The sequence below is a fragment of the Gobio gobio genome (genome assembly GCF_949357685.1).
Source record: "Gobio gobio genome assembly, chromosome: 5".
NCBI lineage: Eukaryota > Metazoa > Chordata > Actinopteri > Cypriniformes > Gobionidae > Gobio > Gobio gobio.
In genome coordinates, this window is record NC_137101.1 from 17168712 (window position 1) to 17196430 (window position 27719).

A 27719-nucleotide genomic window follows, 5' to 3' on the forward strand; every position below is an offset into this window, starting at 1 on the left:
AAGAAAAAGAGCACCATAAAGTATCATAAAAGCTGTTCATAAAACTTGAAAGCTATATTCCAACACCCTTTAAGCCATTTAATAGCTTTGTGTGAAGAAATTGAAGTCATTATTCACTGAAAATCTTTAGTCACCTTTCAGTTTTATTATATAGAAAAGAGCAGCATTCTGCTATTAATAACTCATTTTGTGTTTCATAGAAGAACGAAAGTCAACCAGGATTCAAGACCTTTTTTTTCTGAGCTATACCTTTAAGAAAAGTCTCAGAACATCACAAGTAGAAATAAGCAGCACTAGTAGTTTGAGGGAATGGCATTGTTACTGTATGTCACAGACTGTTAGCATTGTGCCTGATATTCTATGTGTGTGTGTGTGTGTGTGTGTGTGTATGCTGAGCTTGATGATCTGTGTGCTAAATGAGGCCTGATGGAGCCCAGAGAAGATATGACACTCCAGACGCCACATGAGAGCGAAGCTCTTTAAATGGCTCTTAAAGCGAGATGGTGTGTGTATGTATGTGCCCATGTGTGCAAGAGAATTGATAAAATATCATCTATCGTGTGTGTGTTTCTGTGGCTGCAACCTTGATCATTTCTTAAACACCTGATTTAACTTAATGAATAGATAACCAATAGATCTGGCTGGATTCTTTATAGCCACAGATGTTGAAACATCATGGCTCATACATGCATCTGAGGAAGAGAGTCGGCATGAACAAGCGATGGAGAAATGAGCAATTAAATTACTCCTTAATTCTGTTTTGGTTTTCCTTTTGTTTTTTCGTTTTATTTGTTCCCTTGGCTCCTCATCCGGCACATCAAATTGAATCCAAACAAATAAGAGCGGATCACCAGCTGCGGAGCGTCAACAGAACTGCAATACACACTTCATGCCAATCAGTGTCCAGTGCTAGTGTGTGTGCTAGAGTGCTGTTTGTGCCATTAGGACATCCTCAACTTATCTTGTTCTGTTGTTGGAGAGCCCGTTCTTTTTCATTTTCTAATTTACCATGTTACCCTCCCTAAAGGGATTCTGTCTGTCTGTCTGTCCTTCCGTCCGTCCGTTAAGGAAGGAACAGTGGTGAACTGGCGACAGGGTCATGGGTGGCCAAGGCTCATTGATGCACGTGTGGAGCGAAGGCTGGCCTGTGTGGTCCGATCAAACAGACGATTTGCTCAAGAAAATAATGCTGGTTCTGATAGAAAGGTGTCAGAATACACCTTGCATCGCAGTTTGTTGCGTATGGGGCTGCATAGCAGCAGACCAGTCAGGGTGCCCATGCTGACCCCTGTCCACCGCTGAAAGCCCCAATAGTGGGCACGTGAACATCAGAACTGAACCACGGAGCAATGGAAGAAGATGGCCTGATCTGATGAATCAGAGATTGAATATATAAATTATAGGATACATATATTGCAGTGTTGAATTTTAAACAAGATCAGATCCTACTAGGGTCATATTGGACAATCTGCCAAGCAGAACTTATAATGGACAGAAAAAACACCCATCTTTAGATGCACGGCCAGTTCCATATGCTTTTGTTGGCTTTGGGTCACAGATCATAAAGTCAAATACAGAGATTCACTCACTCCCAAGTTCCGTCACATTCACAGAGCGGAGCAGCAGTCAGCTGGCATGCGGTCTGGGCGGATGCTTCATGTTCAATCTGTTTCCCAGTAATTTTATAGCAGAAGCTGATTAGGGTTGAAACAGCATTACGGGCCGTGATTGTGTTGTTTTTTTTTCTTAGAGGGGGGGGCCGACTGTGATGAGTGAAGTCCTGAGGTGGATCTCATCACGGACGCATTATTGAATTACTGCAGTGGTGAGATGAGATTGGACTGTGATTGGCTGAAATGGACTTGGAGGGTAATAACATATCAGTGGTGCTGTGGGTATTGACAGGGAGACTGTCTCTTGCTGCTTTCCTCCTTCATGAAGTGGAACTAAGAGATGAAATGGTAAATAGTACATTTTTTGTTAATATTTGGGTGGTAAGGGAAAAAACGTCCCTGTTTGAATCCATGTTTGAAGAATTTGATGTTGAACGGTGACTAACAAGGTTAACAGAGTGCAGATAAAACTTTTTATTTGCTTTTCTGAAGTTCACTGGTTTGTCTTGCGGTTTAGATTGTTGTAGCTGTTATCAGACGGAGGGCAGACACATAATTACAGACTTCGTCTGAGTGAGCGCGTGTGTCTGTGTTTCACAACCTGTGCTAATTTTAATCAACGAGACCATCATCACCGTGGCTGTCACAGGCTTGTTTACCTTTCATTTGGGATTGTCGTGATTGAAGGAGAAGTGGTGGGGTGGGGGGTGGAGTGAGGAGGAGAGGGGAAAAAGGTGAAAGAGAGGACAGAGAACAAGGGTGATGATGATGATGATGATGTCTGGATGAGTGGAACAGCCTTTTAAACACAATCACAATCACTGGCTCTCTGATTCTAAATCAGTGGAGCTTGAGAGGGCAGCAGAGACCCGTCTCGAATCTTATGTTCCTGTCCTCCGATCACAATGAGATTCAACAGAGGTGGCCTATGGAAGAGAGCGAGATGGAGAGATGAACATAGCCAGAAATTGCTAAACCCAGGGTTAATATAATCCTGGGTTATTTGTTGCATTTTTCACACTGCTCATATTTATCCAGGGTTAGACATTTCTGGGTAGTCCAGGTTTTGAGTTTGTCATTTTTATTTGAATGTTTACAAGGTTTATTGATTATCTGTTGTACAACCTTCTTTAATAATTACTTGTCCATCTGCTGAAAAGTCACCTTGAAAATCTGCTCTGGTTGTCTTTGAGTATTCAAACTATCCAAGATAATAGTGCACTACTAGGGGTGTGACGGGATCTCGTGCCACGAGAAAAAGCTGTCTCGGCATGATATTGCCATGACGGAGAATGAGGGTGAAGTAAGGATAGAATATGCCACCTCTACATTTACATTACGCCTCTCTATTCACATGATCGTGAAATTGAAAGAGAAAGTAAATGCGAGCGTGCATTCAAATGCAATTTCAATACCCCGGCGGCTCCCTGCATGCGAATATCTCCCAATATGAAAGCTATCTTAGGCTGGGTTGTGTAGTTGTAACCATCTCTTAGCTCTGTATCATGCTTGAAGAAAAATTTGGTCTCTATTTGCACTTTGAATGTACTTTGATTATGGTTGCACTTATTGTTTTCACGAAATATCTATGATCGATTTGTGGAAAGGAGTTCAGTTAGGAGGTCAAAAGTTGTAGAAACTCACAACTCATGCAGAAACTCATGTGCAGTTCTAACGTCTGAAGAGATAATCATAGCAGGAGAGAAGCCAGTCAGTTGAGTTTGTGCAAAACCTTTTACAGTGCTTGAGTATTGTTGTCTTTTACTGCATACGATAATTCATACTCAGAAAGTAGAACTGAAATGACATTCATTACAAGATGATGAGTTTCAAAACATTTCAAATGCACCTGCAAAGTATTTTTCTACTCGTGTATTTCGTCATTGTGGATTTCATAAAATGTGTAAAGGTCTCGTCTCGTTCTCGTGAGATAAGTGTCGTGTCACACCCCTATACACTACTGTTCAAAAGTTTGTGGTCAGTAAGATTTAAAAATAATAATAACTAATACTTTTAATCACCAAGGATGTATTAAAATGAGTGACCTTAAATAGTGGTATATAGATCAATAGTGACCTTAAAAATAGGTATGTTACAAAATAATTATATTTTAAATAAATGCTGATCTTTTGAACATTCTATTTGTCATTGAATCCTGTAAAATAGTATCACAGTTTCCACAGAAATATTAAGTAGCATAGCTGTTTTCAACATTGATAATAATAAGAAATGTTTCTTGAGCACCAAATCAGCAAATTAGAATGATTTCTGAATGATCATGTGACACTCAAGATAAATATATAAAAATAATAAAAGTAGTAATATTTCACAATATTACTGTTTTACTGTGTTTTTGATCAATTAAAGTTCTTTCTGACCTCAAACCTTTGAACAGTAGAGTGTATCTCTTCATCACAGTCCAGTTAATATGTTTGGTATCACCATTTGACACTTTTCCCCCAAAAACACTGAACTATACAAAGTATGAATGTTTCTTTAATTAACATAATTAATCAGTTGCCAGTCATCTTGACAAATAATTTGCTGTTACATTCTAGCATGTCATTAGCCTTTATTCTGGTTTTAAAAAGATGTTAACAGTGTTAAGTGCAGTGTGATAGCCTTAAAGAGACAGTAACAAAGGAAAAGTGAACTTATATTTAACCTTATTCCTCTTTACTTTATCTTTCAGACATCCAAATCGAAATACCAGATGAGAAAAAAAGAAACTGGGACAGGAGTATTTTAAAGGGATAGTTCACCCAAAAATGAAAATGTGATGTTTATCTGCTTACCCCCAGGGTATCCAAGATATAGGTCACTTTGTTTCTTCAGTAGAACACAAATGAAGATTTTTAACTCCAACCGTTGCAGTCTGTCAGTCGTATAATGCAGGTGAATGATAACGCATGAGAGCATGAGAACATGCACATACAAATCCATGTTAAACCCTGCAGCTCGTGATGACACATTGATGTCTTAAGACACGAAACGATCAGTTTGTGTGAGAAACCGAACAGTATTTATATAATCAGTCCCTCCAGAAAAACGTGATTATGCGATCGCGTGATTTAACGCATAATCAGCCAAAGTCCGCATATTCATGCGGGGGCCTCATTTTTTCAAATATGCCGCACTTTCGCCGCATAAATTGCCTATTTCCGCGTGCAAAATATGCGGGGCTATCATGATTTCATAATCCCCGCATTTTCGTTGCAAAAAAAGTCATATATATTAGCAGAAAGTTGAAAAATTTTCGTTTACTTCACACAAGAGCCGCCATTTCCGCCTATTGCCATGGGAACGTTTTGAAGTGACGTGATTACCCGACGTGAACGTCATCGAAAAGCTTCAAACCCCGTGGAGAAACCATAGATACCGGTGAAACCATGATGAAGCACAAACTCCCATTGGCCAACAAAAATAACAGCAAAAGAGCAAAGCAGTTTCCCTGTGTGCTGACTGATTTCAAAACACAGCATCATGAAGCTTTGAAGCATTATGAATCAATGAGTCGATTCAGCGGTTTGAAGCGTTATGAATCAATGAGTTGATTCAGCGGTTTGAAGCGTTATGAATCAATGAGTCGATTCAGCGGGTTGGATCGCCAAAGTCACGTATTTCAGCAGTTTGACACGCGATCCGAATCATGAATCGACTCGATGATTCATAGCATCATGATGCTGTGTTTTGAAATCAGTCATCACTATATAAGTCGTTATTTAGTTTTTTTTGCACACAATAACTATTATCGTCGCTTCATAAAGTTATTGTAGAACCACTGTAGTGAGATGGACTTTGTAACGACGTCTTTAGTAGGCTACCTTTTATGGGTCTTGAGAGTGTACATTGTGCCAATGGAGGCCTTTCTGAGCCATCGGAATTCAACTAAAATATCTTAATTTGTGTCCAACAACATAAAGGGAAGTCATTAATGACAGAATTTTCATTTTTAGGTGAACTAACCCTTTAAGAGATTGCACTTTGTGCATTGGAAGCACTCAAATGTCTGTTTTGTATAGCGACATCTGTAAAACAGGAAGTTATTTATTAATTTTTTCAGAAGTTGTAGCATATTCCTTTTGTGAAGCTACAGAACTTGATTGACTAAATGTTTTGTAAATTTGAGCCATTATTAAGGTCTTCAATAAAACAAGATGAGAACTTAAATATTCCAGCACTTTCTGTGATGTAGTACTTTTTTTCTCTTTCTCATCAAACCGCAGTTTTTGCAAGTTCCCGCAATTTTATCGCATAAAATTGCATAAATATCCCGCATTTTTCATCGCATTTTTTAAGAAAACGTGCCGCATAATCAAGAATTTTTGCCCGCAACAATCACAAAAAAACCCGCATTTTTCTGGAAGGACTGTATAATTTTTTACCTCTAATACACCACTATGTCCAACAGCCTTGAGCACATGATCACTGGTGTGTGAGTTCTGTACATGATCTATGATGTATTCGAGGTAAAAAATTATATAAATACTGTTCACACAAACCGATCGTTTCGTCGGTGCATGTTTTTTTTGCAATATATGACTGACAGACTGCAAGTTAAAAATCTTAATTTGTGTTGTACTGAAGAAACAAAGTCCCCTATATCTTGGATGCCCTGGGGGTAAGCAGATAAGCAACAAATGTTCATGTTTGGATGAACTATCCCTTTAACAGAGAGACAGACAGGCAGAATAAGAGGGTGTGTGCTATTATGGGCATGAGTGTCGGATTGGAAGTGGAGGGGTTGACTTTATTTTCTCTTTTGTAATGGAGTCAAATGATGCACTAGTGATGGCTCAGTAATCAGAGCTGTTAGATGGAGACTAGACATACCCATTATTTTTAGGGAGGAGCAGATTGTGGTCACTCTAATCAACAACTTGACTTTACTACCTTCACTGTCTCACGTTTTTGACCTTGGGAGACATCTGTTGGCACAGGAGTTGTTTCAGGGAATGAATTTATGGTGAATTTAGAGAATAGTTCAGTTAAAAGCAAGGATGTAATGGAATATTTAGGACTGGTGAGGCTAAAAGTAAAAATTGTGGTTTGCATATGATTCAGACTGAATTCGAACCTTAATGTGCATTACAGCTAAACTTGTCAACTAGGCTGTGGATTCCAACAAAAAACAAGTTGTTTTGCTCTAAGTGCAAACATTCAGAGCTGTCAACCTGACCTTATTAAAAATACATGTATAAAAGCATCATATCCGAAGCAAGGGGAATTGCCCACCATGCCACAATTAATAATTGATCCAACTCTATTTCCACAATTATGTATTCATTCATTAATTTGTTTAATTGTTATCTCAGTGCATTGTCAACACGCTGAGCTAGTGGTCCCGGCTCTCTCCTGGCCGGAAATATTGGAATATTGTCATCTCAAATGAGTTTTAATAATAGAGGAGTCTCATCAGAAGCCAATCAGACATGAAGACATGGCAGAGGAATTATAACCAGGCCAACTGGGAAGTCATGAATTATTGAAAATTGGCCTGTTCTTTTTCAAGTTGGAGGTTTCTGCCTGACAGCACTGATTGGCCACACATGCACACACCTGTCGATCTTCATTCTGTTTTGTTAGGAGAAACCTGGCAGCTGGTAGGGGTTTGTGCTGTGTAGACTGTCTGTCTGTGGCTGCTCAACTGATAACCAACCTGTGGAGACCAAGCCAGAGCACTGTACAAAAAGGGAATGGGTTGTGTCTTGTGTTTACGTGTATTTTCAAGTATGTGTTTATGTTTCAGGAAGGCCTTGCCCCATTAAAGAAGTATTTGGACTGTTAAGCCATGTCCCCCAAAACTTTCTGTCATTAATTACTCACCCTCATGTTGTAAGACCTTCGTTCATTTTCGGAACATATGAAGATTTGCATAGACTGCAATGTTATTACCACGTCAGAGACTGATACAGAGGAGGAAAAATGGTTGAATATAGTCATTGTTTTAGTTTTTTTGCGCACAAAAAGTATTCTTGTCGCTTTATGACATTAAGGTTGAACCACTGTAGTCACATGGACTATTTTAATGATGTCTTTACTACCTTTCTGGGCCTTGAAAGTGATGATAAGCTCTCGGATTTCATCAAACATATCTTAGTTTGTGTTCTGAAGATGAACGAAGGTCTTATAACATTTGGAACAACATGAGGGTGAGTAATTAATGACAAAAATTTCATTTTTGGGTGAACTAACCCTTTAAATGTGTGTAATATCAAAATATCAAAGCAAGTGACTATAAGATAGCACACTTTAGGTTAGGTTTTATTTTTATGTAATGAATACTTCTTACTTTTAAACAACAACGGCAACGACTATAATAATAATAAAGTAATAATATAAAAATAATATATAAATTCAAAAGTTTGTTAATAAAGTGTCTAAATACAATTTTTTAATAATCCAAATTTTAACAATGTTTTAAATAATATTAATAGTAATAATACAATTGAAAAATAAAACGATAGATACAAAGCTGAAACCCTTATGATAATTAAAAAATATCATGGTATTGGGCCACTTGATTGACAAATTTGATTGTCAAGCGAAATGCACTGCTCATTTTGAATGATTAATGCAGATTGATTTATTACAATTACAAGTAATTACATTACCTGCAGGGGCTAACAGGACCATGTTAACCAGCCAATCCTTGACCCTTTGGTGTGAATCCCTTGAGGAGATTTGGCCACAGACACTTTTAGAAAAAGGAGTAAAAATCGTACAACAGCTTGTCACTGGGGCAGTACCCTTTAAAGCAGGGGTTTTCAAACTTTATCATGGCAAGGACCCCCAAATATTATCAACCTTTTATGAGGGACCCCCTTCTTAAAATCCATCTATATATTTGTATGCATGAAAAAACATAGAGATAAATAGTAAGTGTGACATTATAAATACAACATATTGTTTCCAAACTTAAATTGGCTATACTTAATGTTGGATGTTTAAACTTGAAGAAGAACATTTTTTAATTAAAACGTATTTTTATAAGCAACTTTCACAATAAATGTATGTAAGCAGCTTACGTACTGCGTTAAGAATACTGCCATACAACCCCAGTGAGCAAGATAAGGGGACTATAGTGAGAGAAACTCACTAGAAAGATACAAAGCAAACATATACAATTCTGGAAAGTATGTTTACGGCAAGAAGGGAGAGAAACATTTAGAAATGAGTTTTTATCCCTTTTTGCTTTGTCTTTGTATCCTCTGAAATTTTCTGGGGACCCCTTAGAACCTTTTGGAGGACCCCAGTTAGAAAACCCCTGCTTTAAAGGAAATCTTTGTTTTTGTTTTTTTTTTACCCCCAAAAGGTTCATATTAGTACCTTAGAGTGACAATACATACCTTAAGTTACTACTATGAAATTTTAGGGGTAAAAAAGGTACAAAGATGTCCTTTTAAGGGTACTGCCCCAGTGCCAAGCTGTTGTACTCCAAAAGGCATGATTTAAAAAAATATAATAATCTGACGGTGTACATCCATACAAAATGACTTTGGGTTCAGTAAGTTATTGCAAAACTTCTAACTTCTAAGGAACTGAAATGTATCATAATTTGTTTGCAAATGCCACCTGGGGTTATTTTTTGCATCAAATGCAGTGACATTCAAACATGTTTCAGTGTGACCTTAGTTTCCAGATACTTTGGGGTCACAGTATACTTTATATTTGTCCTTGAATGAGAGTTTGAGTGTTATTTCTGTGCTACACGTTAACTGGTCTGCCACAGTAATGTGTCATACTGCAGTAGGATTGATTTTGTTGTTGATGTCCTCAGCACACACACACACACACACGCACACACACACACACACACACACACACACACAAACAAACACAGTAGCTGGATCAGAGTTGACTGTATGGGTTACACAAACGGTGCTCCAGTATTGACACTCATTGTAAATGAGTGATCTCCAATCTGTTGTTAATGTTTCTGCTCTATCACACACAGACACACACACTCCACAGCAGACTTTTCGGCCTGATTGCATGCCCTTACACATTGACGTGCATTTGTTTCTTTCGCATACACACACACACACACATGCGCAGATAGATCCACTGGGACGGCTGGTGTTAGTCAAGGCGCTACACGTCTCTCTGCTGTAGATCCGGGCAGGGACAGAGTACATCTCTGATCAAACCTTTTCTAATCAAACCCACGAAAGTGTAGCTAATGCAATTTCACTAAGTCACTGGCTGGCTTGATTACATGGGGGCTGACATGAGTGGGAGGTGTGCGTGTATGCGCAGTCACACACTTTTCACTCATCAGACTTACACAATACGTGCACTTTTTTGTAAGTCGCTTTGGTAAGAGAGTAACTGCCAATAATAGAAATGTAGATTTGATGTAAAGGCGCATCCCGATCCTAGATTAGCAGCATCTACAGGGGGCCGGCAGGCTATAACACCTCTCGTATACACTCGCATGATCTTATGCACACATAGATTATTAAACGAAACACTCTTCTGCATAATAATAAACCACCAACAGATGTGGAGGCACAAAATAAATTGGACTAGCTAACTCGTCGCCCATTTATTCACGTGTTTATTTTTTGAATGTTGAAATAACTTGTTAAACTGTTGTTTATAAATGATTGTCCATATTTAACGGAGCAGATGTTGGCCAGTTGTTTTTCCAGTCAAAGTATGTCGTGCTGACAACATTTTAATGGACCTTCATTAGTATGTACTACAATCTGAATAATGATTTGAGTCAAGCCAGGCTGGCGTGGGATGACATTTTTCTCATCCGTCTGTGCCATTAAATGTAACCGCACAATCTGGATGCATAACTCTTTGACCTGCTGGCTAGCGGATCTTTCATTTATATGTTTTTAATTAGTGATCAACTGTTTTGGGTTTTTTTAATGGCTCATACTGATGTAGAGAGCAAAGTGGTATATGATACAATCTAATCATAGCAAATGAAAGAGACAATATTTACTGAAATTTTATTAAAAATAAAAAGTAAATAAATAAAAATAAAAGTAGAAACTAGTAAAGGTCAACAAGAATGATTTTTTAAAATGGTCCCAGTCTTTTTATATATTTCTTTTATGAAACGTTGTCTTTTTTTGTTGTTTTATTTTATAATAATAATAATAATAATAATAAGAGTTATTATAATATAATAATTATGCAATTGTAATAATTATTATAATACTAATTATTATTATAACAAAGAATAATTTCTTATGATTTCTATTTGAAATAATATCTGGAAAATGTACAGCTATATTGCAACTCTTTGACAGCTTTGAACACTTCATGAACATGTTTGGTTGAAAACTTATGACACTGCAAAACTAAAAAAAATTATTAAAGGGGGAGGGGGGGGGTCTAATGCTATTTCATACATCGTGAATTATTTACACTGTTAAAGAGTTGGATTCTCATACTAAACATGGCCAAAATTTCAACGAGTTGGACGGATGAGTATTTCTGTGCCAAATACACTCCTTCAAGTTTCGAATACGATTTATAAAGTCTTTTTTCCGAGTATGGCCCTGTAGGACGTCATAAAGGGCGGAATTCCTTGTATAGGCACTTCTCCCGGATGATCACATGCGCACATCATCCAGATCAAGTGCTAGAGTGCACCCATGAACGAGTCATTTTGCTTTTAGACCACGAAATTAATGTCACTAAAGAAGTGTGTTTCTGGTTGTGAGGGAAGGATAACCTTGTTCAGCTTCCCAAATAACCCAGCGTTGTTCCAGGTCACTAGTCGAAACCACAGACTGTGAGTGAAACAGCATCAAATGTCTGTGTTTTGTTGGCAATCGCCAATGGAAACTCGAGTCTGCGACTTGGACTCGAGTCGCACTTAAGTCGCACTTGGCTTGGACTTGTGAACAACTGACCTGAGACTTGACTCGGACTTGACATGGACTTGAAGACTGAGACTTGTGGAAAAAATAGCACGGCATTCCCGATTACGTTCTCTATTTACTACCCCATATGACAGCACGAAACACCACCTTTTACTATTCATTCATTTTCAAATATTTGCTGCACCAGCGAATATCACAAAGTATTTCTAAACACACCAAGCCAGCGAGTGTGTGACGCATCTGAAGGCACGCAAATTCACCACCCATTAGAAAAGTGCTGTTAAATAAATTAGCAGCAGATAGTAACAATATAGTCAAGCCTTACCGTACAAAACTTTGTCATTTCATTTGAAAAGCAATCGATTAATCGGAAGGGAAGCTGCGGTGTTGCACAGCAGCAGAGGTCTATTTTAAAGAAGAGACCCTTTTCACATTTCCAGGTTTCTCAGAGCGGAAGTCGTCATAGTTGGGTTAAATATTATAGCTGTGAATGAGAGAGTACATTCAATATTTTTTTGTGTGCCTGTTTGCTCAAATAGCAAAAGAAAAACGGCACAATAGTGATTTCACAACTTTCAAAAAGAGGGAAAAAGTAGGGTGAGATTGATAACGGCAGTCAAAAGAGAGAAAGATGTGCGTTTTTACCATCACTCCTATTGACGCTGTATTAGAAACACCCTCACAGCAGCGATAACTTGTTTTTTGTAATTTGATGCATGAAGTATTAGTGTTATAAATGTACATATATATATATATATAAAAAAATAATGAAGATACAAAAAACGTTGCAGGATTTAAGATATTGATGACCGTTAAAATGCGTAATCACAGTCTGTGAAAAGGGTCTAGTACACATTTCCATATCCTTTTCATGTTTTTCCCCAAAGTGCATGGGCTATTTGCTAACATATGCATATAATCCATATTTACCAAGTTAATTTGCATCTGGATCGCACAAACAATTTCATTGGCAATTTATGACCCTGTCCGACTCATTTCCACACACGAGACACGCAGATGGAAGTGTCCTTCTTTGTGTCGTTTACTGTAACGCTTGTCTACACACAACTTTTGTTACCGCTGCTGCTCACTGGAAGACTACATTTTCCAGCATTGCTTGAGATCTACAGCAAACTACGGCAACTCAAATAGCTCAAAATGCGCAGCACTTTTCCCCCCTTGTGGTGGTTCTAAATGGTATAATTTTGTACAAAGTTGTAAAGTAATGATTTAAGTAGTATTTTGTGTGCTTTATTATGCAGTTTTAAAGCAAAAGTGATCTGTTTTGATAGTTCAATACACTGTTAATTATAACAACTAGCTGAAAAAATATATTGATAAAAATAGAACAAAGACTTGACCTGAGACTTGACTTGGACTGCAGGGACTTGTGAACATATCTGATATAATCTAAACAACACAAACGTATAGTGAATCGAAAGTTATCCAGGGATAATGCCATGATGTATTTCGTGTGTGTGTGTGTGTGAGTGTGTGTTATAGGTGTGTGTGTGTGCTTGTGACTTTTTAGCTCCGCCCACTGCACGCCTGCACAATGCTCGGCTGATTTCGTAAAGAATTGGTACGTATTTGTCTTTTATACGTATGATAAAACTAAAGACTCTTCGGAGATATGAAGGATGCGATACTACTCTATAGGTACTCAAGATTAACATGAAACTGGCAGAAATTGTGTGCGTTATGTACCCTTTAATAATTTAAAACCAATTCTTTCTGATTCTGCTAAGTCATTCCCTCTTTTTGACAAAACCTATCAATATGTGCAGTTGTTGTTTACCTATTTCCTCCCTTAACTCTTCTTTGTAACAGTTCTCTGTGTTTTTCTCTCCTGTCGCTTGTCTAGGTCAGAGTCATTGTGTGCGGTAGCAGCTGTGTTTTCTTGTTTTGAAGTTGTAATTGAGTCTTAATTGAATTAGCAGGAGAGAGATTGGATAGATAGAGAGAAAAAGAGAAACAGGAAACTAAAGAAAATGAGTTCCCTTTCCAGAGCAACAACTTTGAAAAACAGCCAGAGCTCCAACCGGAAAGCTTTTAGAGAGGATAAAGAATCCTCTTGTCTTTTTAATGAGAAAAAGTGGTGGAAATGAAATAAGAGAGAGAGAAAGGGCTTTTCATCAGAACGTGCTCCATGAAGAATGCCAGGAAGGTGGAAATGACAGGAGCGGCAGCGGGAGGTGCGTTTGAATGCTGGACAGGTGCACTGCAGGCTTTTTAGTGCAGTAAAAGGTGAACGCGTTTTTCATTCGAAGCACGTCCTGCCTCTCAAAACAATGAACACGGGAGGACTCCTATTCCAGACTTGCGATTAAACCCGTACCAGTGGGTCTGAGATCAGAGCATTGGACACAAATCATGCAAGCACACTCTTTTGCTTCACTTGTAATTCTATGGCAATTCAAATCCATCACACACGTGATAAATGTGTGTCACAGAAATCTTCTGGCATTAATTTGTGTTCGTGGGCCTGGACTCATTTCCCATCCCCTGGGCAAGAAATCTCATGTAACAACTGACTGATAAAAGCAATTAAAGAGATTCTCCACCGAGGGCTTGTGTGTGTGATGTGCACATGAGTGTCTCAGATGTGTATGTTTCCTGCATGGTGTTTGTCAGGATAGCGGTGCCCGGGCTTAGTGCTTCGTAGTTACAACAGTCTCTCCAGTGGCAAATCTCAAAGGGCTGTGAAATTTTAATGAATAACATTGTCACAGTGCGAGAGAGATGCCAGTGGCCTGCCGCGGTGGCACTTCTATTCATCGACCCACGAGGCCACGCACACACCTTCTGTCCGCCCGGGAATGTTCTTATTGATGGCAGACTTGATTCTCTTGCTGTCAATTATATTGATTACTTGTGGATGAGTGGAGCTAATAAGGATTGGAGCTCAGTTCATTTTTTTTGGGCCCTGCCTCATCATGAGAGAGTTACACAGCCATGATTTTCTTATTAACCCTGTTAGCGCAGGACTACGCACAGACACAGAGGAGCAAATGGGAGAAAGAGGAGGGGGAGTCTTGGAGTTCTCTCTCCGGCAATCTAATTGCAATGATTTGATAAAATGACTTTTTTTACTTTTAAGTTTCGCTTTGCTTCCCTTTTTTTGCTTTGCGTTGTTCTTTGCTTTTTGTTTCGCCTCGTTTTGTTCTGTTCTGGTTGTAACTTTTGTTTAGTTTTTTTGCTTTTTGTTTTGTTCTGTTTTTGTCTTTTTTTTTTTTTTTTTTGCTTTTTGTTTAGTTTTTTAGTTTTGCTTTGTTTTTTGCTTTTTTTTTGCTTTGTTTTGTCCTGCTCTGCCTTTTGTTTTGTTGTTTGTTTTTTGTGTTGTTGTTTTTTTGCTTTTTGTTTTGTTTCTTGTTTTGTTCAGTTTTTGCCTTTTGTTTTGATGTGTTTTTGCTTTTTGTTTGGCTTTGTTTTTTTCTCTTTTTTTTCTGTTGCTTTGTTTTGTTCTGCTTTGTCTTTTGTTTTGTTTTTTGTTTTGTATTGTCATTTAGCCGTGACCACTAATGACCACTAAGCTGTATGTCACCATCAGAGGTTAGACTTCATTGTCGTAAAAATTCTGTCATAATCTATTATTACCCATATTTTAATGATATTAATGATATTAACCGATTATGATAACCGATTATATTAACCAAATGATATTAACCGAATGATAATAGGCTTTTTTTGTTCACCTTTTCATTTTTATACACAAACGTACAGGACAAGCATATAGGCTAGATCAGTCGTTCTCAAATGGGGGTACAAAAGTAATTTATATAGTATAAACTTAAATACAATTATAAAATGTTGCAATATTTGTTGAATGGTTTTAGTTATCATATTTATGTTTTATTTTTGTAATGTGTTTTTGTTAAGTCATGTTACAATATTGTTTTGAACTCCTTATTTACAGTGGTTAGCTTACCATTAACCGTTTTCATTGTTTGTTTGTTTTTTGTGTTTTTTTATTGTATTAAATCCAGACCAAAAATCCTAATAATCAAACTAAATCGTAATAATTATTAATGTTAATAATAATATAGGGACTCCACAACAACAACAACATTCAAAAATGTATTGTCCCTGTTTTTCAATTAAAATATAATAACAAATTAGATTTTAGTGATATTTTGACCACTCCATTAGGAAATGTTCCCGGTTTCCATTTCAGAAATATGGTCTCTGTTTTCACTACATTAGTTTGAATCACTACATTTTATTGATGAGAAATATTTGCAATAAATTTAGTCATGGATTATTATCATTTAAAATGTTCGAAATAGTTAATTTTTTTCAAATGTTTGAATTGTGTATGTGTTTATCTGTTCCAAAGTTTAATAAATCAGACACTGATGGCACAGTGTCCAACCAAAAATGCTTTGCGCTGGTTAGGGGGTATTTGCTTGAAAAAATATTTCACAGGGGGTACATCACTGAAAAAAGGTTGAGAACCACTGGGCTAGATTATGCATTTATTTATTTATGAAGAGAAAGTTGAACAGAGACTTTGGGTAACTTTTCAAGGTTCATCACGAATGTGATGCGAACAATAAATCGCAATTTTGCTTTGTTACTTTTGATATGAAACAACGTCTCAGCTTTCCAATTCTGTCCATTTTATCACAAAATTCAAACAATAAATGCCATTTTGGCGCTCTTTAATGTAAAGTGAGAGATCACTGCAGCACCTCAGTTCAAGAGAAACGGAGCGCGAGTGAACACGATCATCCCTTCCTCTTTACTATATTACAGTACTAAATAAACATGAATGAACTTCAGAAAATATGTTGAAAGAGACAGTCTTACCGAAACCTGTATATTGTCTCTCATGTAATCGCTCGATTAGTGGTTCAACCACAGAAAGATGTCAATAAAACAGCTTGTAAATGCAATGTCACTTAACTCAGAAAAGCCATTTGTTTACCTTTTACTTGATAGTTAGCAAGAGCGCACTCATCCCCGAGTGGACAGGGGTGTGAATTACATTTACAAGTTACAATAGATCACCCTCTGTGTAATCTGAGAAAATGACGGATGGCTTTCAGATTTTTCCGTCAATGACAGAACATTTTCGGTTAACATGACATTTTTTTGTGTGCTATAAAGACTTCTTCGACCATTGTGACATGTTTCACTTTCACAGAATACTTTTCTTTCTTTTTTTCATTCTGTTTGATTCAGTTGAGCTGCACATAAGAATGCATTCCATGTGAAGGGTCCCATATCAGTGGAGTTAGTTTTTGAAAAGTTATTTTTGAAGAAAATCTGTTTAAACTTTTCTTCCTGCTTCTTTCTGTCCAGGTGGAGCTGATGATAACCTGATTGAGGGAGGAGAGACTAAGTTCCTGTGTAAACCGGGAGCCAGAAACATCACGGTCATCTTTCAGCCATTGCTTAGGTAGGCCCTGTTCACAAATGTACGTTTCTGCTGAACATGCTTTATAAAGCTGCATTTCAACAAGCTGTTTAAACTCTCCCCTGATTCATCTGTCTCTTTCGCCTTTACATGTGATTGTTTTTTCCCCTTCCTTTCATATTTTTCATGGCCAACGGCCATTACCGCTAGCCCCTTGCTATTGATTTTGATTTGTTCTGACGGTATCAATTGGAGTGTTCCGTTTAGAACCGCTCCGCATTCAATTTTCCTTTCAATCTCCTAATCTATTGGATCATCGGTCCAGCCCACTAATGCCCTGTCATATTACCACTCTAATTCAGAGACATATCCCAAGCATGGTTGTCCTGCCCACAACGTGACTGGACTTCCCGATACTCCTATTGCTCACAATTACTTTCGAGCCACGGTACATTGATTTTTCTGTTTTTTATTTATCTATTTCTTTTTTCCAGAGATGGTCACTGCCACTCTCAGATGGCTTGTTTTTATGTCCTGGATGTAACACCCTTCTCAGACACTCTTTTAAAAGACCCACTGGCTTTAATGCACACTCTGTGGATGTACGGCTTGCCTTGCTATACAGAAGTATGGAAGCCTGATTTTAAAGGCAGATTTTCTGTTAAATTACAATATTGTAGACATTTTAACCCACTTTAAGTCAAGCAAATGTTTTATGATAGCATTTGAACAAACTTTTAAAGGGATAGTTCACCCAAAAATGAAAATAATCCCATAATTTACTCACCCTCAAGCCATCCTGTATATGACATTTGTCTTAAACTGCCTTTATAAAGCTAGTGAATGGCAGCCCAAAATTTTAAGACCAAAAAAGTGCATCCATCCATTATAAAAGTAATCCACACAGCTCTGGGGGTTAATAAAGGCTTTCTGAAGCGAATCAATGGGTTTTTGTTAGAAAAATATCCATATACATGTCCGGCGGACCACCTTCAGTATTCAACTTACGAAGAAAGTTTAGCGCCTCTTGCCTTTCAAAATGCTTATGCTACATCCGACGTCATTGTCGCACCAGTTAGGTTTTTTTACGCTACGTTGGACACCATCGTCGCACCAGTTACACTTTTTCCGTAAGTTGAATATGGAAGGCGGTCTGCCATAAGCTAGATGTTACACCTAGGATGGCTTGAGGGTGAATAAATCATGGGGTAATTTTCATTTTTGGGTGAACTATCCATTTAACCCTATAAGTATTAAGCTTAAGAATGAGAAACAAAAACATGAATAATATCTCAAATAATGTGTCTTCACTGTTATTCTGAGCACGGAAATTTCTTATTTGTATGTCTTACAGTTTTGTCATAATGGGTCCACATCCTCATCTATTATCATTTCAGCTTGAATTCTTCTCATGTCTGTCCAAATTGTGCGATTTCACATCACATTATCAATCGCCACCTTAGTAGTGACGAACTTGTGTTGAGTTTTCCAAACTTTTTGCCCATTTAGTCCATTACAAACTCGTCTTTCATGATATAAAAGCATCAACCCTGTTGCTAAATGTCATTTGAGAAAAATACATCTTTTGTGATTCTGGCTCGATTGAGAACACTGCAGATATTTTACAGTACGCCCACTATGAAGTGCAGGCACCTGCTGCACACTGATATATTCTAGCCGTGTTCATTAATCTAAATGAGCTCCTATCAGTGTTCATGCGAGCTGTGCGACAGCAGCAGGGGATGGACAGAGGGCGTGTCAGACAGCTGTCCGTCTGAGATGAATGGCAGGCGGATCATCGCTCCGACAGTATAGACAGCTCATCTGGTCCCTGTTGGGGTGACGGACCGAACAAATGAATGCATGAATAAACGAGTGACTGCACTCCACCTTTTTCCTGCCGGCACATAATGGCTGCTATCAGTCATAGTCCTCTGCGAGGAGCCCGATGTGTGGCCACCCGACCTTGGCTGTGCTTGTGGAGCTTAATTTTTTGCCGCATCGATACACATTCAACCCTATGAGGAAAAGGATATCCTTGTAGCCGACTTTGCTTTTAAGAACATAGGTGGGTTAGGATTAGGTCTGGGCAGTTTTTTTTTTTTTCTGTAAATGACTAATCACTTATTGTCAAAATCATAGTTTTTAACTTTTGATGAAAAGATCCTTTTAAATTGAGTCAATATTTAGTTGTCATATTGTCAGTCAATTTTACTCTAACTAAAGTGACATGTTTTGGTTGGCAGAAATAGCATTTTAGTTCACAGTAACATGAAAAATGAGAGAAAATTTGTGCCAAACTGTAGCAGACTAAACTATACATTTTGAAAACAACTTAAAAACATACATTTTGTTGTCATATTGTCAGTCAATTTTACTCTAACTAAAGTGACATGTTTTGGTTGGCAGAAATAGCATTTTAGTTCACTATACTATAAAAAATAGATTTTTTTTTTTGCCAAACTGTAGCAGTCTAAACTGTACATTTTGAAAACAACTTATTACATTATAATACATATTTTGCAGTCTTATTTTTTCTAATTTTTCAGCAAAATTTAAGAACAAACTTTAAACACACCAAAAAAAAAAAATGTAATTCCTTTTTAAAAAGTTTCCAATATGTCGCAAAAGGGAAGAAAGGACTATTCTGTTTCGTGCTGACTTTTAAAACTTTTTATACAGTTTGTTCAAAAATTGATAAATATTTATTTTATTATATTTTATCATCAGTGTTTTAATTAAAAGTGCTTAATGATTGTTTAATGTCATTTTTTAATGACATTTTGCATATTTGTTATTATTGACAATCAAAAAAACTTTTCTGTGTCACTGTAAAAGAAAGCAGATCTATAGTAATATAATATAATATACAAATCAAGAAAATCAAATCATATTTGCAATTTCTATGTTGCTTTATTTTGTCAGAATGCACTAGACTAGTGTTTTTCAATAGACATCAATGGAAAAAGTGTACAGAATGCTGTAGTTACAGGGGCTACTCGGACCATGCTAAACCTTGACCCCTTTATTCAACCCTAAGCAGGGATCGAACAGCACCTTTGCGGACTGATGCAGGAGTTTGTTTTATCAGTGACCGAGAAGAACCTAAACTTACGTCAAAATCAATACAGGCTCTTAATGTTACTGCCAATCAGTTCACCATGCAATTTGTGATCAATAGTCTCTGTGGAAGAGGCTGACATTGAAGATCTCAGAGGTGTGGAGTTGATGCTTTTTTGATTGATGCTGGGCAGGAGCAGTCCGCGGGGATCGATAATACCTTTGGGTAGCTTCACACATCTCCAGACCCGCTCACTGTACGCTAATATATGGGCTCTGCTTGCACTGTACAGCGCAAAGTGCGAAAACACTTTGCAGTGTATCAAATCTCCCAATAGATCAATACAGTTGCTCTATAAAGACTGCTTGTGTATGTGTCTGTTTGTTTGTGTATGTTTCTGTTGCTTTCAACTACCTGAGTCAGTCTGGAAGCACTTGCAGTGTTTTATGTTAGTCTGTTAGCTGGTGTGTTTTTGAGTGACTGTCTGCCTCACTCTCTCATTTGTGGGTTTTTATATTTATGTGTGTGTCTGGCTACGCATGAGAATTGGAGACATGCTCACTACATCGAGAGGGGAGACGCAGCAGGTAGGAGGTAATTTAGTTTGACTTGTGGGGCCTCACACTGACATTTGAGTGGTATTTAAACCCTCCTGCCCTGACTGAGGTTGGCATTTTGAAAAGGGGGCAGTCTGCGGCTTGCCATAATCTCTCCCCTTTTATACGTCCATGCTCAAAGGTGATTAGGCCTGGCAAGGACCAGAGCCTGTGAGATCACACCCCTGCCAGAGAACAGATGTTAGAGCTGCCGGTATCCCTGTGCTGGGGTGGGGACCGGGGTATTGGTAGTCGAGTTGAAAGTGACATTTGAGAAGTTTAGAAAAGCATTGATTGTCAGCTTGATGTGTGTTTGTGTGTCAACATGAATTGGCATTTGAAACATCTGTAATGTGACATAAACAGAATATTCATTTACATACATACACTCACCTAAAGGATTATTAGGAACACCATACTAATACTGTGTTTGACCCCCTTTCGCCTTCAGAACTGCCTTAATTCTATGTGGCATTGATTCAACAAGGTGCTGAAAGCATTCTTTAGAAATGTTGGCCCATATTGATAGGATAGCATCTTGCAGTTGATGGAGATTTGTGGGATGCACATCCAGGGCATGAAGCTCCCCTTCCACCACATCGCAAAGATGCTCTATTGGGTTGAGATCTGGTGACTGTGGGGGCCATTTTAGTACAGTGAACTCATTGTCATGTTCAAGAAACCAATATGAAATGATTCGAGCTTTGTGACATGGGGCATTATCCTGCTGGAAGTAGCCATCAGAGGATGGGTACATGGGGGTCATAAAGGGATGGACATGGTCAGAAACAATGGCATTTAAACAATGGCCGTGGCATTTAAACAATGCCCAATTGGCACTAAGGGGCCTAAAGTGTGCAAAGAAAACATCCCCCACACCATTACACCACCACCACCAGCCTGCACAGTGGTAAAAAGGCATGATGGATCCATGTTCTCATTCTGTTTTTGCCAAATTCTGACTCTACCATCTGAATGTCTCAACAGAAATCGAGACTCATCAGACCAGGCAACATTTTCCAGTCTTCAACTGTCCAATTTTGGTGAGCTTGTGCAAATTGTAGCCTCTTTTTCCTATTTGTAGTGGAGATGAGTGGTACCCGGTGGGGTCTTCTGCTGTTGTAGCCCATCCGCCTCAAGGTTGTGCGTGTTCTGGCTTCACAAATGCTTTGCTGCATACCTTGGTTGTAACGAGTGGTTATTTCAGTCAAAGTTGCTCTTCTATCAGCTTGAATCAGTCGGCCCATTCTCCTCTGACCTCTAGCATCAACAAGGCATTTTGGCCCACAGGACTGCCGCATACTGGATGTTTTTCCCTTTTCACACCATTCTTTGTAAACCCTAGAAATGGTTGTGCGTGAAAATCCCAGTAACTGAGCAGATTGTGAAATACTCAGACCGGCCCGTCTGGCACCAACAACCATGCCACGCTCAAAATTGCTTAAATCACCTTTCTTTCCCATTCTGACATTCAGTTTGGAGTTCAGGAGATTGTCTTGACCAGGACCACACCCCTAAATGCATTGAAGCAACTGCCATGTGATTGGTTGATTAGATAATTGCATTAATGAGAAATTGAACAGGTGTTCCTAATAATCCTTTAGGTGAGTGTATTTATCTTTTTAAATAATTATACTTATTATTATCAACAATAATACATGAGGCTTCTTTCAAAAACATTGTAATGTTTCCAAACTTTTGACAGGTACTGTATTTTTTGAGGATGACATCTGAGGACATGTTTACCCCCAAACTATAAACCCACACACAAACTCAACTCAAACAGCGCTTGTGTCAAGTGCCAAAAAACTGTCACTGTATCTGTCTTTTCTCATATTTTTCATTCCCTTTTCTCTTTTCTTTCCTCCTCTGCCCTGCATAGCTCTGTTTTACAGTCTCTTCCATCAGTTTCTCACTTAGTTACAATTGTATGTAATTGTAAAACTCGATTTTTTTTCCCCCCGTTGTAGCACTTTTATTTTAGTTTGACGTCTTTTTTCCCATCCCCTCTTTTTGATCTCTCTCTTGCTCTCTTTTACACAAGGTATCAATTTCTTCAAAGGGATGGGGAAAAAGCAATTCTGCAGATCACAGAGGAGGCTATTTGAGAAGTGTCAAAACTTTTAGTTATTGATGGTTGGGGCCAATTTCCTGGACAGTTCTGTAGGGTTGTTTTTTTTTCTTTCCCACTGGCGGCATAGAGTTGAACACATTTTCTCCAATAGTGCATCAGTTTGAGTGTTTTCAGTGTAGCAGCATTGTGTTTTGTATGTTTTACAATGGTCTGTAAATATACCCTCATGAAAATGTTATAATATCTTATTAAATAAGGAGCTTGTAGTCCAGATAGCCGTCCCCACTAAAACGATAAGAGGAGATTTGAAACAGGAAGGTAAGAAAGGTAGGTTACAGTCATGTGCTTGGAGAGCAATTTCACATCTCCCTCGATGTCCGTTGTCTTACGTTGGGTGAAGATGATAGTGGTAGTTCATAAGTTGAGTGCGTTTTGTGCGTAGAACCCAAATCTACTTTTATACGATTTCAGGTGTTTATACACTGCAAAATACATTTTCTTAATCATTTTTTGCCTTGTTGTCAAGTAAAAATATGTAAAAATAGTGTGCCTCGATGTAACCCAGATGGAGGCACAATTTTTTGGGACACAGTCCCAGATCCTTGCATCAACCAAGCTCCTGGCATTGAGATGAATGCTATTGGATATCTTTATCCAGGTATCCATCCACTCCTCCATATCATCATCCATCTACACTCTCATCCATTCAGTCACGTCCAGGCATTATCTGATCACGTCTTGCCCTACACAAGATAGGAAGACAGTCATGATGATAGGACAATGCAGAAACAAAGAGCTATGATAAGAGAAAGTCTTTCCTGTTCTTCTACTGTCAAAGCATATTAGGACCAAGTGACGGTAAAGGATCTCACTAATAGTTGTAGGATATCGGCCAGTAATATGATAAGCTCCCCCTTGAGGCTTCATCGCTGTCATCCGATTGGCTCGTGTTGACGGAAAGTTTCCCGCCTGTGAAACTGTGCAAATGACATAACATATTTTCACATTGTTAAACATCTTTTTTAAAAGTCGCTATCACTTTACAAAGAACATGTCAGTTGTGTGTAGGAGGCTAGCTTTCCGTGGACCATCTGGCAGACATTTCTTGAAGGAAAAGTCAAACTTTAGTGTTAAATAAACAAACTGTGCAATAGCAAACTGCCATTAGCCAGAATGGACTCGCATGTCTCTAAACGACTCAATATGTCAGTTGACAAAGTCAGTTTTGCTCAGTTTTTGGTCCATACAAATGTGTCTACCTCTCAGTTTTCTGGAGCATGGGGAAGTTCTGGTTCTTGTTGCTTTTGTCATGTGGACTGGTGTGAATTTGGTAATGGAGCTTATGTCAGTATGTCATTGCAGATTGTCTTAATCAGTCTTGTATTTTAGTTAATACATCTAAACCTCAAAAGAGAAGCAATATGCATCAAATATTTCAATTTGGAAAGTAAATTAAATGATGAAATAAAATATTTATGTATATATATTTTTATCTTTGTTTTTTCTTAGCCCATTGGCAATTTCCTTTCTCGTTTTAAACCTTGGGAATCCTTGGGTCCTGCCATCCATGTGGATGTTACTTTGACACACATACCACCTACCTAAGCGTTGTTGCAGACCATGTACACCCTTTCATGGAAACGGTATTCCCTGGTTGCTGTGGCTTCTTTCAGCAGGATAATGTGCCCTGCCACAAAGCAAACATGGTTCAGGAATGGTTTGAGGAGCACAACGAGTTTGAGGTGTTGCCTTGGCCTCCAAATTCCCCAGATCTCAATCCAATCGAGCATCTGTGGGATGTGCTGAAAAAACAAGTCCGATCCATGGAGGGCCCACCTCACAACTTACAGGACTTAAAGAATCTGCTGCTAACATCTTGGTGATGGATACCACAGCACACCTTCAGTGGTCTAGTGGAGTGCATGCCTCGATGGGTCAGGGCTGTTTTGTCAGAAAAAGTGGGACCAACACAATATTAGGAAGTCATGCCTGATTGGTGTATAACAATTTAGAAAATATATTAAAACAAATGCAATTGAGCTTAACTTTTTTTTTTATTGAACCTTAAATATTAATTTAATTCCTACAGGCCTCAGACAAAAGCAGTATAATTTCACCACATAGCATGGTTGGTCATGTCATAAGCAATTTTGTTGTGGTTGCTCATTCTGATGTTGTGTAAATGCAGTTTTTTTATGTATTTGAGGACAGACGACTGAACACTAGGATCACTTGCAATAATCAGTGTGCTTTGATTGGAGAGGGCTGGAGAGGGTTTGTTTAGCCTGCTCTCTTGGCCCAATTGGGGCTTTTGTCAAGCTATAATAATCTTCTGTCAGTCGCTTTCGTTGTGCGACAAGCATTTTTCACACAAATGTCTTTCTGCTCCCTCTCTCTCTCTGTCGCTTTTCCTTCCCTCTGTGTTGACAGAGATTAGGGGTGAGCCATCGATCCACCGCTAGTATGTGCACCTTGCAGTGTCTCCTGCTGATTTGGTGTCCTCTTACAGCGGAAAGGACAAACGGTGCTCGCACATTTACTTTAGACAGACCACCACAGTTAAAAGTTTCAAAATAAGAACGAGAACTGTTTAGGGTTACTTTCCGGGTGTTTAGAAAACTGCAACCTACTGAAAACCTTTCTTCGTTAATTGCTTGCTAGATCATATTGAGCTTTAAAGTTGACAAGAAATCAATTGAAATAAAATTTTTCAGTTTCCGATTAATATACCATCTAAAAATCACTGAAAGAGTACATTTTAAAAAGAAGCAAACTTGCTTATGATATTAGGTAAACTTGTAAATTGAATAGTTAAATCCATTTTTTTTTTATACAAAAAACATTTAGATATTTTTACTAGAAAACAAGTCCAAACTGACTACTTAACACCTTAGGAAGTACACTGAAAAAAGGTAACCTAGTAACCAACAGTAAATAAAACTCCATCAGCTTAACCTTAATGTGAAAAACGCTTAACGTGGCTTAAGAAAGTGGTATTAAAAGACCAAACTCTGTAATAAAGCATACTATGCACAGAAAAGTAGATCCAGAATATGAAAGCACCGCATTTAATTACACGTTAAGCGTTTTCCTCCCATAGAAAACCATGAACATGCTTATGAGGCTTAATGGACAAACAGTTATAAAAAAGACTAAATACGTTATACAATTTTAATAAAACACAGGCAGGCTTAGTGATTTGCAAAAACCAAATCTGTACCCTTAGATTGTCATAAACACAGAGGGAGAACACCCTGAACACAAATTTGCGTTCTTTCGTCATATTCAGGCCTCATCTGCTTTTCTGCAAATAGTATGCTTTATTAGTATTGTGTTTACTGAGTTTGGTCTTTTAATATCACTTTCTTAGTACATTAAGCCACATTAAACATTTTAAAATGTCCCCTATAGGGGAAACAGACGATTAGCTTGTGGGTTTAATGTTTGCCACGTCAGATTCGTCTAATTCACATGAACTGTTTTTCGCACAAGTCAAAACTCACCAAATTAAGGGATTCGCAAAATTTGGCGTTTCCATCACTCGTTTGTTCTGATGCGATACTTCAAAATGCACAAAATCTTTTGATTGGTGTAGCTTTTCAACCAGGTAGGAGGACAAATCATGGCATATTCCACGATGACAATGTCAAGGTTCATCAGGCTTGAATTGTGAAAGGAGAATAATGCTTGATGGAAATAACATCACAACAATAATGATTCAATCATTGACTCTTAAAGTCCTCATGAAATCATAATCGATCTTATTTACTTTGTTAGTACACATTACAGGTCTTATGGTGCGTTCACACCGGACGCGAATAAATCACGCTATTCGCGCAAAGTTGGATGCTTGAACATTTTGAGTTTACTCGTGTCATACGCGCGTGAAATTTGCTTCATTCACGCATGACATTCACTTCATAACAGACGCAAATTCGCGTCATGGGAGGTGCTTCTGCCAGCCGGTTTGTCTCGTTGAGAAATGGCTGACATGGGCTGTGTTTACACGTCTTTTTTGTTAAGATACTACTGTTAATGTATGACAAAACGTAGTTTTAAGACTTTTTCAGACGATAATGTAGTTGTTTAAAGCTCAAATCTGTGGTTTAATTATAAAAATTTGCCTATTTGAAAAAAAGTTGTGAGATCCAGGCGATCAGTGGCGCTCCGCGCTCGTTAACCCTGGTGAGAGCAGCCTTTCCTTGGCTAGTACTTTAGACATTTACCGCTGGCTCATGTGCCGATGTCTCTGTGGTGTCTCGAGCTATAATTCGTCTTGTGTATATGTAACAGGCGATCTTTGGTCTCATGGATCTATAATTTGTTCCTTGGCAAATCGTTTAGGCTGAGGGCAAAGTGAAGTTTCATTACTTTTTTATTTTTATTTTTATTTAACTTTACGTTACCATTGTAGCCTACTAGCACTGACTTTGAATGTTTGACTGAATTGTTTGCTTTATTTCATGTATAGCTTATTATACCTTTTACTTATACTTTTGTATTATTGATCATACATAAACTTGCATTTAACAAAAAGAGACTGGGTTGTGTTTCATGTAATTTAATATTATCACAGTGATAATCATATGCACACTTATCTGAACCAGATATTAATATATGATTAATACAAACCAGATTTTCTCCTCATTGTTGTCACTACTAGAGCAAGCTCCTGATTGGTTAACGCGGCGCGAATATCCACCAAAGTTCAGATTTTTCAACTCGCGGCATTCGCACGAATCACGCGTCAAACGCTCAATTCGCGCCGTGTCAATCGCGCTGCAGAATGTCTATTCGCGCCTTTGCATTGACTTAACATGAAAATCACTCGTGCAAAACGCTTCATTCGCGTCCGTTGTGAACGCACAATTAGGGTAAACAATTAATCCGTGCAAGTTAATACACAGAAAAAAAATTGTTTCCTGTGGTAATCTTTAATTAAAATCTGAAAGGAACTTCAGGTCTAGAATGGCGTTCCCTTTTCGATGATGGCAGTTTGACAGCTTGGGTTTGAATATCCTTAACCACTCTTCTCCAACCGTTAGTCTGCTATGAGCAAGAGATGGAGAGCAGGAGTGCTGAAGTAAAACCCTGCCCTCTATTCAATATTTCACTTGGAAATACGTCACAGCACTAAAATAAAATCAGTTGCAACTTCCGGTTCACTG

The 27719-nt window shown here is 38.2% G+C and overlaps 1 protein-coding gene across 2 annotated transcripts in view; it reads left to right on the plus strand.

Annotated features, from left to right (window-relative positions):
• Positions 1-27719, plus strand: part of exoc4 (exocyst complex component 4) — a 173087-nt gene that overhangs the window by 55478 nt on the left and 89890 nt on the right. The window contains exons 10-11 of one of the 2 annotated variants that reach the window (XM_079818184.1): positions 16766-16862; positions 21465-21520. In XM_079818184.1, the coding sequence (XP_079674310.1) occupies positions 16766-16862; positions 21465-21520 (153 nt within the window). The remainder of the gene's footprint in view (positions 1-16765; positions 16863-21464; positions 21521-27719) is intronic. The other variant, XM_079818183.1, reaches the window with a different exon arrangement.